At 45.2% G+C, this 14,991-nt stretch overlaps 1 protein-coding gene across 3 annotated transcripts in view; it reads left to right on the top strand.

Moving 5' to 3' along the window:
• The window catches only part of ITGB5 (integrin subunit beta 5), a 122,935-nt gene that overhangs the window by 37,456 nt on the left and 70,488 nt on the right, over positions 1 to 14,991 (top strand). For all 3 annotated transcript variants that reach the window (XR_005793323.1, XM_040484772.1, XM_040484771.1), the window contains exon 5: positions 7,344 to 7,512. Coding sequence is in view for 2 of the 3 variants with exons in the window: in XM_040484772.1 (XP_040340706.1) it covers positions 7,344 to 7,512 (169 nt within the window). In the remaining variant the exon portion in view is untranslated. The remainder of the gene's footprint in view (positions 1 to 7,343; positions 7,513 to 14,991) is intronic.

The following is a 14,991-nucleotide window of genomic DNA, read 5'->3' as shown; positions in this document are numbered from 1 at the left end:
ATCCATTTTGAGTTTATTTTTGTGAATGGTGTGAGAAAGTGGTCTAGTTTCAACCTTCTGCATGTTGCTGTCCGGTTCTCCCAGCACCATTTGTTAAAGAGACTGTCTTTTTTCCATTGGATGTTCTTTCCTGCTTTGTCAAAGATGAGTTGGCCATACGTTTGTGGGTCTGGTTCAGATAGCAGGAATTTCTAACTGCTCCAACAAATAAATCAAAAAGTGTGTCGTGATAGAAGTTTATTTCCTGCTTACCTAAATCCAGTGGACACCTCCCTTCCACGCGGTGACTCAGGGACCCTTGCTCTGCCCACCCTGTACTCCTCTATCTTCTACATGTGGCTTTTAGGGTCGTTGTGCCTGGGCAGATGCTCATAGGAGGAGCTTATGGGCCACGAGTGAATAGCCTTTGCCACTTCTGCACTTTATCAGACACGATGGAATTCTAGCAATGAAGTTGGAAACCAGTTCAGTTGTGCTCAGGAAGAAGAGGAAACAGGATTGGTGGACAGGACTCTGCCATGGTGTGTTTGTGTGTGGGGTGGAGGGTCACAGCCTCCAACTCCCCCAAGGCAACCTCTACAAGGTTGGTTTGTTTCCTTTCTAGTCTTACGAGTGTTCCTGTAAATGTCAGGATGATGTGGGCAGGATTACAATGAGTGGTAACTTCCAAGTTTTTCTTTCTCATCCCCACATACAACTTTAGTTAGGCTTTGGGATGTAAGACCCCAGAATACTTATTAGATAAGAAGCTGCTAAGACTGAGATTCTTACCAAGCATCAGGCACTGTACTATATGCCTTGAACCATGTGGATTATCTCATTCAAGTCTGATGGCAATCTTTTTAGGTCTCTAAGATTTATGTGAGCCAACCAAGGCTTAGGATAAACCACTTACCTAAGATTACACAACTTGTAAGGGGTAGATTTGGGGTAAGAGTCCAGACAAACTAGTTTTAGAGTCTGCATTCCCATTAATATGGTGCTTGCTTTTTCCGAATTCAAATCACATGACCACACAGAGGCTTTACCTGAGTCTGAGGACAAACGCCCATCCCCAAACAACCCGACCTTCAAGGCGCTTGCCTAAGGGTAATGTTAGGTGATGCAACAGTAACATAGCCCCCAAATCTCAGTGGCTCAGCACCATCAGAGTGTCTTTCTTGCTTGTACAAACTCTGATGAGGCCTGAACTGGTTTCTACGGCAGCTCTCCTTTCAGCGGTGACTCGGATCCAGGACCTTCCACCTGTGGTGGCATTTTCAGTTCTTGGGTTACTTGGCTGCCCCTGGGGGGAAGAGAGCTGTTCCTAAGCCCCTGAGCCTGCCCAGCTCCCCAGCTAATCTTCCACAACCTCAACAGCTCCCAGGCCTGGGGTTGGCTGGGTGCTCAGGATGCAGTGGTGTTTATGCTGGTAATGTATGTTTTCCAGAATCTTTCCTAATTTTCTGTAAATCTCCTAGAATCTCCCTTACGTGTTCCCCAGGGGTTGGGAACTGACACAATGGTGGGGAAGATAATAGATAAGAAAAAGGTTTAAATACAAAAGCAATTCTAAGTTCCTTAACTGTGAAGAGGCCCAGGTGTCATCATTTGCTGGGTTTAGCTTCCTCCTGGCCACAGGTGGCCTCTGGCATTATTATTACTTTGGTCCCGTCTCCAAGGCCTTTTCAGCTGAGTCTCAGTGCCGTGACTTGATGTTGGAGTTTTGCTTCTTACCAGGTACAACAGCAGCTTAACCAAAGCCTTTTTCAATTCATCCCTAAGAGTGATTCTGTCTGCTTCTTTTCACCTCTGCCTTCTGATTGGGCCCTGTTTCTGGACAGACAGGGTATATCTCCACGGTCACTTCCCCAGGACCATCCACTCACTATAAGATGTGCTAGATTGGCAGCCCAGAGAGGATGGAGGGGACTATCTCTGGAGACTCAGCATTCAGATATTCAGGGTTATCACGCACAATTTATCCAGAGTCCCTCTTGAAGGCCTGGAAGGCAGAACCAATTGTAGACGTAAAAGTCTTCTCAGTGAGCACAGGCACCCTGAAAGACTCGCAAGGCAGGAAATCTAGTGAAGAACAGGAGTTCTGAAGGAAACAGCAGGGCCGAGTCATGCAAATCTCTCTTCTGTAAGCTGGGCACTGCATCAGGGAGTCACTCTGGCTCAGTGAGCAGGCTGAGGTTTATCTCCGCACGGCCAGGCAGTGGAATGCATGTGGTGTCCTGGGTCCCAGAGATTCCCGCTGTTCCTGGGGAGAACAGCGAACGGTGGCTGTCCCTATACCTGATCCAGCCTGTGTGTGCTTTGTTAGCAGATTTGACCAAGAATAACCAGGATTTCCAGGTTTTCTAGAACAGCGGGCAGGTCTGTTGGAGCTGGGTTTGTACCACATGCTCGGCCGCTGCTGTCCTTACGACTCTTCATGTCGCACAGCTGGCCCGCCTCCCTTGTCTGCCTTTCATCCCTGGCCCGGTGCACACTGCCTGCGATCCTCGTCTATTCTTTTCCTTCAGCTAGTGCGCAGAGGAGAGTCATGGGGTTCTCCTCAAGCTCCGATGGCCCCTTCAGTTGGATTTTTCTCCCCTGAGGGAGTGGGAATAGCAAGAGCCCCCAGGAAGTTTTGGGAAGATAGAGTCAGGAGTGACTTAATCACCTATACAGGACACCTCAGAGAAAAGAGAGCTGGTTTTTCATGGGGCTTTTCTGAGGTTTGTCCCTCCTCCTGCTCCAGACGTTTTTGCCAAAGGATCAAAATCCTAGATTCATCCCTTCCTATCTTAGAATGTGCTAGCAATGCCAGGACTGGGGTAAGTAGTAGTAACAGGGCTGCCATAATCGGCAAAAAGGCACAGTATCATTTAATCACCAGATTAAAGATCTGTTTACTTGCTATTTTGAGTAACAGGAAGAGTGTCACTGGGAAAAGTCATGTGGGATTTACTGATAGAGGATTTGAAGGATTAATGCAGCCTGTTATCCCCGGCCCTGAAGACATTTCCTTTTGCTCGAGGTATCGGGCTGTTGTTGAAATACATGTCATGTCTCATTTATAGGTGGGGCCTAACAAAGCCAAACTCACAGAAACAGAGTAGACTGGTAATTTCTGGGAGGTGGGGGGAACATGGAGATGTTGGTCAAAAGGTACAGATTTCCAGTTATAAGATGAGTATGTCCTGGGGATGTAGCGTATGGCACAGTGATGCTAGTTAACGATATTATACTTGGAACATACACTTGTATACTTGGAAGAGAGTGAGTAGATCTTAAATGTTCTCACCACACAACAAAAATGGAAATACACATGCAAAAATCTGGGCAAGTAAACTCACATATTTCATCCTTCATCATTTATGTTTTCCCTTACCCTCCCTGTGTTTCTTCCAAGGGTCACAGTATTCCTTCATCACCTTGATGGTGTTATTTCATTGTCTTCTGGCATGTCCTGTGGCTGATGAGAAGGTGGCTGTCCATCTAATGGTTTTCCTTCTCTCTGGTGGCTTTTAATGTTTTCCTGTGCTTTTCATATTCTATAATGATACACATTTGAATGTGTCTAGATTAGATTTGCTTTTATTTACATTGCTCAGAATCTGGTCTGCTTGTTTAATCGGAGAATACGTCTTTATTCTTGAAAATTCTCAGACATTTTCTCTTTGATTCCTCTATCTTCTCAATTTTCTTTCTTTTTTAAAAAGATGTTTATTATTTATTTCTGAGAGAATATGCACACGTGCACACGAGTTGGGGAAGGGAAAGAGTGGGGGAGAGAGGATCCCAAGCAGGCAAGCAGACTCCGTACTGTCGGTGCTGAGCCCGACCTGGGGCTTGAACCCATGAACCTGTAAGATCATGACCTGAGCCAAGATCAAGAGTCAGACACTTAACTGACTGAGCCACTGAGGGGCTCCTCTCCTCTTCATTTTCTAACGCTAATTTCCCTAGTAAGAAATTTCTTCTAGTTTACCATTTTGGTTTTTAGTTGGTTAGTCCATACACTGAAGTTTCATATTTGAATTTCACTGACTATAGTTTTTATTTGGTTCTTTTTCCAAACTTCTGTTTTTTATATTGTTTTGTTTTCACAGCCTTGTTTTTTTTTCTTCTAATAATATCCTGTTCTGGCTTTTGGTATGTATTCTTTCCTCTCCTTTAATGTTTTAAATATCCTTGCATTTACAGTGCTTCAAATCATTCTGTTATCTCTGTTTCTTGAACGGCACATCATTCAGTTTGTTGCATTTGTGGACATTCCTTCATGGTGGTTTGTTTCTCACGGGATCCATAAGTTTGTCATAAGCTCCTCTTCATCCGAGGTGGTTTTCTGGGTGAGGATCACAGCCCCATCCTTGTAGGGCAGTTATGTGTTTGCCTGGATCCTCCGGGTTTCGATGGGACTAGTTTTCCTGTTTATTGTTCCTTTGGGGGTTCCTTCACCATAAAGTAGTGAATCCTGACTTGCTCGAGCCTGGAGTTAACAATTTTTATGGGTGATTCATCATGCTCTCGGCCCAGAATGGCTCTTCCTTGCTTCTTTCCCAGGCTAGTGGCTGGAATTTGTGTCTTTCATTTTGGTGACAGGGCAGCTCTTTGTAGAGCTTAGCTTTATGAAGAGAGCCCTGTTCCAGTGCTTCATCTGTCCCCGTTAGAATCGTGCCCCCAACCCTTAGGACCTCCGTCGGGTCCTGGCACATCCGGGAGCTCTTTGGCATGAGCTCTTACTCCAGGCCCACCTCATCTCGTAACTGTACTCATTTGTTGAATGTTTTTTTTTCCTTCATCTCCGGCAGCTGGGATTTCCCCGCTAAGCTTCCATATTAACATTTACATATGAGCATTTTGAAAAATTATATGTTATCTGGCAGTTCTGTATTTAGACTAAGACGGAGCTGTTTCCAGTCAGCTTGTCCCACAATATTGTCCTGAAGCCATAGATTGTTTTCTGGATTTGCCTGGGTCTAGCGTCTTCAAATTGGAATCACTTTTCATACGTACATGCTCCCCCAGGCAACTTAAGCATATATATTTTACTTACCTTCTTGGTTATAATCCTTGATGGAATAACTCCCTATACATGGCCCCAAACAGGGCTCTACAGACAGACACAGGGTGGGGGTTGGAGCATTTCCTGGAGTTAGACCCCCAAGTGCCCAGACCTTCAGTTCACTCAGTTCTGCCAGAGGTTAAATTAAATAGTCACAGGGGACATCGTATTTTAGTGACTATGGGACATGCAGCAGGATCTGTGTGACAAAGCTGTTTTCCTCAAAGAGATGACTGATTTGGTTGTAGTAAATTCTCTGCCATGAAGGCTTCTCTCTGGCAAACACATTTTCTATTTCCTGATTATTTAATAGTAATTCTCCAAGTAAAAATATATCTACTTAATGTTGTTAGCATGAATAAAAGGGGAAAGGTAAAAAATGCCAAGCTAATTTTGGTGAGCTTTTCACAGCTTCCCTGGCTTTCTCGCTGAATAGCAGTTATCATTCTTTTCCTCTCCTTTCTCTCCTCAACCCACTCGGTCAACTGTGACAACCATCACATTCCCGAAGTCCTGCATAGTAGACCAGAACCACACAGAGAGGAGGAGCGGCTTGAAGGAAGGGAAAATTTGTGTGTGTTTTCTTCCTCCTGCACCTGTCCATTTGTCAAATAACTACCAATAGGACCTCAGCTCATTTCCTTCTTCTCTCCGGGAATATAATTTCCATGACCTTGTCTTCATGGAAAAATGAGATGGGAATAAAAAATTTGATGGTCCAGATCATATATAGAAAAGTCTGTCCTGTCCAAGCACAAGGTACAAGTGAAGTCTGAGGAAGAAGGAGGGAGTGAAGCCAAGGGAAGGCAGATGGATGAAGCCTGTAGCTCCCGCCCCCATCCAGAGAGAGTCGTGGCCAGAATGGCAGTGGGGTTGACTCTGTCCAGAGCCGGTTTGCTGCGGTGGCTGGTGGATGGAGCAGGCACTGTAGGTCCTGAAGGAGAGTGGAATGGCCTCTTAGAAAGCCAAAGTTTGCCTCTTGTTTGGAGGAAGGGAACCTGTCCAGACCTGCCCTGGCTGCTGCTTCTTGGCTGCAGTTAGGCAGGATTCCCTAGCAGTTGCTAAGCCTGTTTCCCTCTCCATACACACGGCTTAAGTTGGATTATAACCAGCCCCCCTCCCCCCCCCCCCCCCCCCCCCCCCCCCCGGCTGTTTCTTTTTGTTTTTTTTTTTTTTCCATCTTTTGTTCTAAAAGAGAGGCTTTCTTAACGTGGCTGCAAACTTGCACAGTCTCTTTCAGTCTGCCTTCTCAGCCTCCCCTTGGCCCATCCTCACCTTGTCTGCCCCCGCTGCAGCTTCACTGGCCTTCCTTGTTCTTGGGCTCCCTGTGTTCTCTCCTGCTACGGGGCTCTTGCATGTGTGCTTCTCTCTGGCCAGGACCCTCTTCCCTCTCCCCTCGAGAATCCACTGGTGAAACAATGGAAGGCCTCTCTTCCTGTGTGAGCGACTGCATGCCAAGCTGAGACTCCTAGATCTGTAATTGGAATCTAATTTCCTCCAGGGATGGAACCACTCAGGATCTCTACTGCAGACTGAAGATGAGATCGCCCAGTATTGCAGGAGAAAGACGTGGCATTAACTTGCTATTGAGACGCAATACTTGCCTCTTCCCAAATTGCCACATCTAATTTTCCATCTGAGGACAGTTAGCTTCTGAGTGATCTCTGTTGCATTTAGGAGAGCTGGTCGCTTATCATCACAATATTTATAAATGAATGAAGTAGCAGATAGAATGTCTTCATTCCTGTTCCACTAGCTTTTGCTCATGTGCCAGGATGTCCTTCGCGTCTCTGAATGGGTTCACTCCAAGGGATTCTATGTGATCTTTTAACACGTGGCAGCAGCAGAGTTGATGTGGGAAGCTGCTTTCATACAGTACCTCTGTTCAGGCTGCTCTCACTCGACACTGCCCACCTTTCTTAGCCCAAAAGATCCTTCCCTGCTGTGCTGCCCAGGCCATGGTGCCCATGCCACTGGTCCCTCCCATCTTTCAAGACCCATGGCATGGCATCTCTGTGACGTATTCTTCTGACAGCAGGAGTCTGCTATTATCTCCTTTTTTCGAACCATTTGTCCATTCCATTCACATACAACCTGGATATGCTGACTTGCCTGTGGTGTAGGTCTTGGCCTTTGTAGAGTAAGAACCATGTTGTCTCTCTCTTTGTGTGTCCCAGGGGCACACAGTAGGTGCTGGGTAAATATCCATTACTGCTGCTCAAGGCACTCAGTGAACACACAGAGTACTTGGTTGCTTAAGATTTACCTACAGTGATGGAAAGTGACTCTTCTCTTTTCTCTCTAGTTACAAGTTATTCCCAAACTGCGTCCCATCCTTTGGGTTCCGCCATCTGCTGCCCCTTACAGACAGAGTTGACAGCTTCAATGAGGAGGTTCGGAAACAGAGGGTGTCCCGGAACCGCGATGCTCCCGAAGGAGGCTTTGATGCAATACTCCAGGCGGCTGTCTGCAAGGTAACTTTTCTTTCTGTTTCATCTCTACATGTGGGCGGGCGTTGGCCCTGCCGGTAGGAGATGGCAGATTTTGAGCCACCCCAGCCTGTGGTTCGTGTCCATTCTTACATCCGAGGGTGAGCTCAGGGACCTTTGGGGAAACCTACAGCAGTCAAGTCAGCTGGAGCTCAGTGATGGGTCGGGGCGGGTGTATGTCTCTGTTTCAGGGTGTGGCCATGTGTGTGTGACGGGACGCTGTCTTTGCCAGAAGACAGCTGTTCTGCATTTATGCATTAGATTCTTGCTTCTTTTGGGGGGAAAAGGTAAAGTTCAAGCCCTATGCATGAGGCCTGTTGAGCCTTCTGGCCCAGTTTTGGCCAACCTTAAAGATTGCTGGATTAGCAAATCTGGCTGAAAAACAGAACTGCATGCATCTCAGGTTGCATTTCTATTTGTTTTTCTCCAGCTTTTCTGTGGTATATAAATCCAGAGGGAGGACACAGACCTAGGTCAGAAATGAACCCATGCTCTGAGAGGTTCCAGTCCCAGTTAAATAGATAAATGGAACGTTGGTGATAGCTTTTTGTTTTAATTGAAGTATAGTTGACACATGGTGCATTAATTTCAGGTGTACAACATAGTGATTTGATAAACATATGTATTGTGCTGTGTTCATCACAAGAGTAGCTACCCTCTGTCGTCATAGTATGTGTTATAATACCACTGACTACATTCCCTATGCTGTGCCTTTGATCTCCGTACATTATTCTTCCCAGAACTGGAAGCCCATACCTCCCACGACCCTTCACTCATTTGGCCCATTCTCCCACTGCCCTCCTCTCTGGCAATCATCAGCTTGCTCTCTGGGTCTATTTCTGCTTTTTGTTTATTTGTTTGTTCATTTGATTTGTTTTTTAAATTCCACATGTAAGTGACATCATATGGTATGTGTCTTTCTCTGTCCGACTTCTTTCATTTAGCATTATACCTTCGAGGCCCATCCATGTTGTTGCAAATGTCAAGATCTCATTCTCTTTGTGTAGCTGAATAATATTCCATTATATGTGTATGTGTGTGTGCACACACCATTTCCTCTTTATCCATTCATCTCTCAGTGGACACTTGGGGTGTCCCCTTATCTTGGCACTGTAAATAATGCTGCATTAAATATAGAACACATAGATCTTTTCAAATGTTTTCATTTTCTTTGGTCAATACAGTAGTAGAATTACTGGAAGATAAGGTATTTATATTTTTCACTTTTTAAGGAACTTCCCTATGATTTTCCAGTGGCTCTACCAATTTCTATTCTCACCAACAGTACATGAGAGTTCCTTTTTCTCCACATCCACCCTGACACTTGTTAGGTAATAACTTATTCCTAAACTAGTTTTCTACTATCAAAACAACTCACTAACAGCAAGATTTTGTAAAAAAATCATTCTTGAATTTGCCATTCCAACACATACTTTCACAATTTTTTCAGAGTGCTCATCACTGAGCATGCCCTCTTGAAAATTTCGGTGGCTCAGCAGTAGGGCGATCGCTGGGACCCCTATGTTTGGGGCTAAAACTCAGTTTGGAGAGGCTGCTGTTCATTTACTAAGTGGTAAGCACTTAATTAACCACTTACATAGTTTCTGACCTCAGCACGTGTCCAGTGTGTCACAGACCCACTTTTTCTCCACTCCATCCTTGACCTGGTGATAAGAGAGCCACAGTTGTCCTTTCTGAAATAAAAAACTGAAATGGTAGACAGGGAGGGATAAGGGGAAGGAAAAAATGGGAAGAAAGCGTAGTCGTCTGCGGTTCCCTTCTTGGTCCCCCTACAGCTCTGTCGTCATTCACTGTGTCCTCAGGGCCACCCCTAGAGGAGATGGCCTTGCGGTGGCTGCGCCTCCCTTCCCGGCTGCTGGGCCAGAGCCAAACAGTTTGGTTCAGAGGCCTCTGGTGGTTTGTAGCAGCCCAGGAAAGCCAGACGGAACATGGCTGGAATGTGTTCAGCTCTCAGTCTTTACAGTGTGTCACAATATAGGCCATTTATGGATTTGCTTCAGAAAGAAAAATTACATTTTTGACTGGCATTCAGACATTGATCATATGAGGCGTTGTCTTCACAGATACTCTGCCGAATCTCCTTCTTGGCAGGGACAAATAGTGCAGGGAAAACAGGATCCCTCTCATCTATCTCCCCAGCTCGAGGATTTTGTGGATTTTCTTTTTATGGGGGAGGAAATCATCCTTAGGCCTTGAGGGAAAGAACTCAGTGACAGAACAAAGCCATGTCCAGTTATGTTAATTCTGATAGAGTGATCGGAAAGGCCATGGTTGAATGCCTGAGGCACAGTGGTCTCCGAGAACCGAGAAGCCGCAGGATCTACTCTTGTGTTTACAGAACCTTCCCATACCACCCCAAGCCCATGCAAATCTTCTTCCCTTTGAAAACTCAGTATATCAACACTCCAGCATTTCAGAGATGCTGGCAGATGTCTTAAACCACTGTGTGAATGTACTGTGTGAATTATTGCTCACTTTATGAGCGTATTTCAGTTTTAGGTGTTGACGTTTCCTCTTCTTCCCACCATGGCCTTAGCAATGGCGAGTACCTGGAAGGTTCCTAACTGCTGGGAATTATGTAGTCTATGAGCCAGCAGTGGCTCTCTTAGTATTTCTTTTCATGTGTACTGTCAGTTTCTGCTTGGGGACATTTCATGCAGTTTTTTCTTACTTGGAATCACCTATTTATAACAAATGTCATCCTTCCTAGTTCACCACACCCTTACTTATAGAAGCCATATATTGGAAGTAGATTTTGGCTTACCTTTTGATAAAAGAACATGTAGCAATCATACCCTTAAACTTAGCATATAGTGCAACAATGATTGCAGGAGTAGATGCCTTAATGCCCCTTACCCATTTAGCCCATCCCCCCCAACCCCTCCAGTAACCCTGTGTTTGTTTTCCACATTTATGAGTCTCTTCTGTTTTGTCCCCCTCCCTGTTTTTATATTATTTTTGCTTCCCTTCCCTTATGTTCATCTGTTTTGTCTCTTAAAGTCCTCATATGAGTGAAGTCATATGATATTTGTCTTTCTCTGACTGACTAATTTCACCTAGCGTAATACCCTCCAGGTCCATCCACATAGTTGCAAATGGCAAGATTTTATTCTTTCTGATTGCCGAGTAATACTCCATTGTATATATATACCACATCTTCTTTATCCATTCATCCATCGATGGACATTTGGGCTCTTTCCATACTTTGGCTATTGTTGATAGTGCTGCTATAAACATTGGGGTGCATGTGTTCCTTAGAAATAGCACTCCTGTATCCCGTGGATAAATGCCTAGTAGTGCAATTGCTGGGTCGTAGGGTAGTTCTATTTTTAGTTTTTTGAGGAACCTCCGTACTGTTTTCCAGAGTGGCTGCCCCAGCTTGCATTCCCAAGGATTTGAATAATTCTTGATAAAGTAAGAGAGGAAGGGAAAGCAAGTAATAAAACAGCATAAACATATGATCCTACTTGACAAACAAAAGAGAGAAGAATGTGGAAAAGATTGGAAGTATATAGACTGAAGTGTTAACAGTGGTTGTCTCTGGTGATAGGATTATGTGTGGTTTTTGTTTTCTCTGTTTTTTTTTTTTTAATTTTATATTTACCTACATTTTCACAATGATTTGGTATGATGTTTTTACTTTTTTTTTTTTAATTTATTTAGAGAGAGAGAGAGCAAGAGAGAGCACTTGAGTATGGAAGGGGCAGAGAGAGAATCCCAAGCAGGCTCTGCACTGTGAGTGCAGAGCCCGACGTGGGGCTCAGTCTCACAAACCTTGAGATCATGACCTAAGCCAAAATCAAGAGTTGGATGCTTCACCAACTGAGCCACCCCAGGGCCCCTGTTTTTTGTTTGTTTTTTTTTTTACTTATAATGAAACAGCTCAAACTTATGGAAGTAGAACAGTGAAATTAAACCCACGTACCTGTTGTCCATCTTTGCCAGTTACCAACTCCTAGACGATCTGATTTCTGTGCCTAACCACTCTCTCCCATTATTTGAAGTAAATCCCAGATACCATTTATTTCAATGATATTTAGATTTGTAATAATAATTAGATTTTGAGAGTTGTTTTTTTAAGAGTCCTAAGCATTTCTTACTTTGTTTACTGAGTTTTCTGCTGCCTCCTGATTTGGGCAGATTAAAGGTGCTTCCACTGAATCCTGCAAACTGACTGTGACAGAGCCCACAGGCCTGTGAGCTCTGGCTGGAGAGTGGTGTCAGGAAGGCTGGAGCTGGCTGGGCAGCGCGTGTGGGGGGCCCCCCCCCCCCCCCCCCGCGCCCCTACCTCCCCTGAAGGGAGCGACCCTGAGCCCTTGGAGATGAGCTGATAGCAGGCCTGTGTCGCAGCTCACAGGGGGCTCTTTGTTCTGGTTTCCTTCTTGCTCTGGTTTTCCTGGGATAGACTGTTATCAACTTGTGTGATTTAGGAGTATGTTCATATGACTGGCCCTAAATCCCACCTCTGTGGCCCACTTTATATTTCTTGGAAAGCTGTTCTTTGCAAAAAGAAGGAAACTGTTTCTATGTAGGATTCCATTTAGGACAAGGATCCTGATTCTACGAGTGGAAGTCTTTATCCCGCTCAGGTCACATTGCTGTGAGAGGTCATTTAACAGTGTCCACAGCTAAGGGACGCTTCTGTCATCAATGCAGGCATTTTTTTTCCAATACATTGTATCTGGCTAGGCCAGATGAGGGAATGCTCCTGCTCTTAATTTCTTATCTTTACCTGGAAATCTATTCTTGAGCCTTCCTTGGTCAAAATAATAATTTCCCTTTACTACTTTTCTTGTTCTTCCAGAACTTTCTAGAAGTTGACTGTAAGTTGTTTATTCTGAAATTGTGTGGATAAAAATGTGATGAGTGGTTCAGACTGGAACAAGGACTGCTTTCCTGCTCTCCCTAAACTGGGCCTGTCCCTGGCCTCGGGAGACAAGGGAGGGGTGGCCGAGGACTTCTGCCTTCCAGGTTGCCAGTCACCACTTTGCTGTTGTTCGTGCTTAAAGAAGTGACCTGCCAGTTTGAGCTTGGCTGGGTGCATCCTGGCTGCACAGGGTTCTGTGGGCTGCTTTCAACAGTTAGACAAGAAAATAAGATCTTTGCCACCCAGTACATTCCCCTTTTTGTTTCAGCATCTAGAACCTCCACATCCTTCAGGCAGACTTCCTGTTTGAACCTTGATTCTCTAATTTTGTATTGTATGTTAGATTTTTAAACCATTGTATATCCTCTCAGAAATAGGTGGATGAGTGAGTCTCAAAGCAAACAAAGGAAGTTTACATGCTGAGCAAAAAGTCTGCAGCATGATCTGAGTCCTTTATTCCTTCTCTGGTGAGAGCATTCTGATCTAAAATGGAGACCCGGCTGCAGAATTGCTGGGGGGACAGCTTTACTCTGGCAAGACTTTCTGTAGGAATGCAAATTCTGTGGACCTCTAGAAACAGAATAATTGCTGCCCTTGCTCACCCCTCATCCATGCTCCAGATGTTTTACATACATTATCTCTGATGCTCACAACAGCCCTTCAGTGTATTGGCAGTGGGGGCTGTCCTCTGCTTATGGAGAAGGAAACGGAGTAGGACAAGGATTCATGAAACTTACTGTTAATAAGGAGTAGAGCCATAATTTGAACCAGATCTGATTGATTCTGAGGCCCATGCTCTGTTACCTGGTACCTGGTGCTTTGGGAAGTAGTGACAGTACCCTGCAGAGCAGGGAGGCTCAACTTAAGAGTCATGTTGTCCTAATCAAGCTAAGCCTGCTGCTAACTGACTCTGTGGAGGCCAGCTGACCTCTCTGGGCCGCAGAGCATCTGGAAAATGCAAGGAGGTGGGAATGGAGGGGAGATCTCTAGGATGCCCTTCCATTGGGCTGGTCGGTGCTATTTTTCATAAAGGACTCCTCCCCTTTTGCTCAGAGCCCTTGATTTTGCCTTTTTGGTCACTCCCTGTTCAGTCTTGAGCCTCAGGCCAGGGAGGGGCTGCCACAGGTACCTGTAGAGGTTGGAAAATTCCCCATCCCTGGAATCAGGCATTGCTAGAAGTTTCTACTCTGCCCCCTCCCCTGTCCCAGCCTCCCACAGAGTTAATTTGAGGGTTTTTTGTTTGTTTTTGTTTTTACTTGTTGCCTGATTTTTTTTGTTTATTTATGTATTTATTAGGAACTTTTTTTTTTTCAAGTTTATTCATTTTGAGAGAGAGAGGATGAGCAGGGGAGGGATGGGGGGGGAGAGAGAGAGAGAGAGAGAGAGAGAGAGAGAGAGAGAGAGAATTCCAAGCAGGCTCCACACTGTCAGCGCAGAGCCTGACATGGGGCTCAGTCAGGAACTGTTGAGATCATGACCTGAGTTGTAATCAAGAGTCAGACACTTAACCTTAACTGACTGAGCCACCCAGGCACCCCGCCTGATTTCTTTTAGACCTCAGACTTGCGTTGTTTTTCCAAGCATGAGTTGAGAAATGTATGGAATTCCTTGAAGAAGGCAGCCATCCCTGACACTTCATGTCACCTGAAAAGGAGTCCCTAACGTGTTCTGTTTTCTCACCATCTGGGTTATCTGTCAGCATGCGTGAACTGCTTCTGCTAGCGGATTGCACCAAGTCTGGGGGGCTTGTTCCAGCCCCAACCTGCTTGCTCTTCCTCTGGCTCAGTGTCTTGGTGAAACACCATGAAAGTATTGAACTCCCTGTGGCCCAGTGAAGCTTTAGAGGCCATGTGTGCAGGTATGCACGTCTTCTGCCCATGCCCATGCAGCTTTTTTGCCAGAGGTGGTGAAAGTTTCTCTTGGCGTTCTATTTTGCAGATGTTTGTGGTTTAATGTGCATGTTTTAATCACTTGACTGTGTCCAGCCCTGAAGTGATGTTTCCTTGTTCTGCCTTGTGCCCATGAACTGTGTTTGGGTATTACTACCCTGCTGACAGCTGCTTATTGACACAAGGGATGGGAACTGACTGAGTTACAATTCAGAATTGTCACCAGGGCACGGATGAGAGTTTTTGTCCCTTGGCCCTCCAGCATAAGCCTGTATTCCCTGTGTTGAGGGTGTTTTACACCCCTTGGCTCACTTGACTAATGATATGGCAGGAAAGAAACACCCTGCAGAAAGGTTAGAAGGCCCCTTCAATGACTGAGGCAATATTTCCAAATCTGGTTAGAATGTCAGTTTTGATTTCAAGCAATGGGCTCCTCTGTGCTTTACATGTCCGTTTGGCAAAGAGGCAAAGAGACAAAGACTTATTCTTGGGCTCTTCTGGAACTGCTCTCTCCCCAAACCTCTCACCCCTGGCCTCTGCATTCCAGCCAAATGACCTTGAATCAGTTACTCTGACTATGGGGCCCTTTGCACATGCTATTTCCTCTCTTTGGAATACTCCTCCCCTATATTCCTGCTTCTTTCTTTCTTTCTTTCTTTCTTTCTTTCTTTCTTTCTTTCTTTCTTT

This window comes from Herpailurus yagouaroundi, unplaced genomic scaffold, assembly GCF_014898765.1.
Source record: "Herpailurus yagouaroundi ecotype Mexico unplaced genomic scaffold, PumYag 162, whole genome shotgun sequence".
NCBI classification, from domain to species: domain Eukaryota; kingdom Metazoa; phylum Chordata; class Mammalia; order Carnivora; family Felidae; genus Herpailurus; species Herpailurus yagouaroundi.
This window is presented reverse-complemented; position numbering and strand designations above follow the sequence as displayed.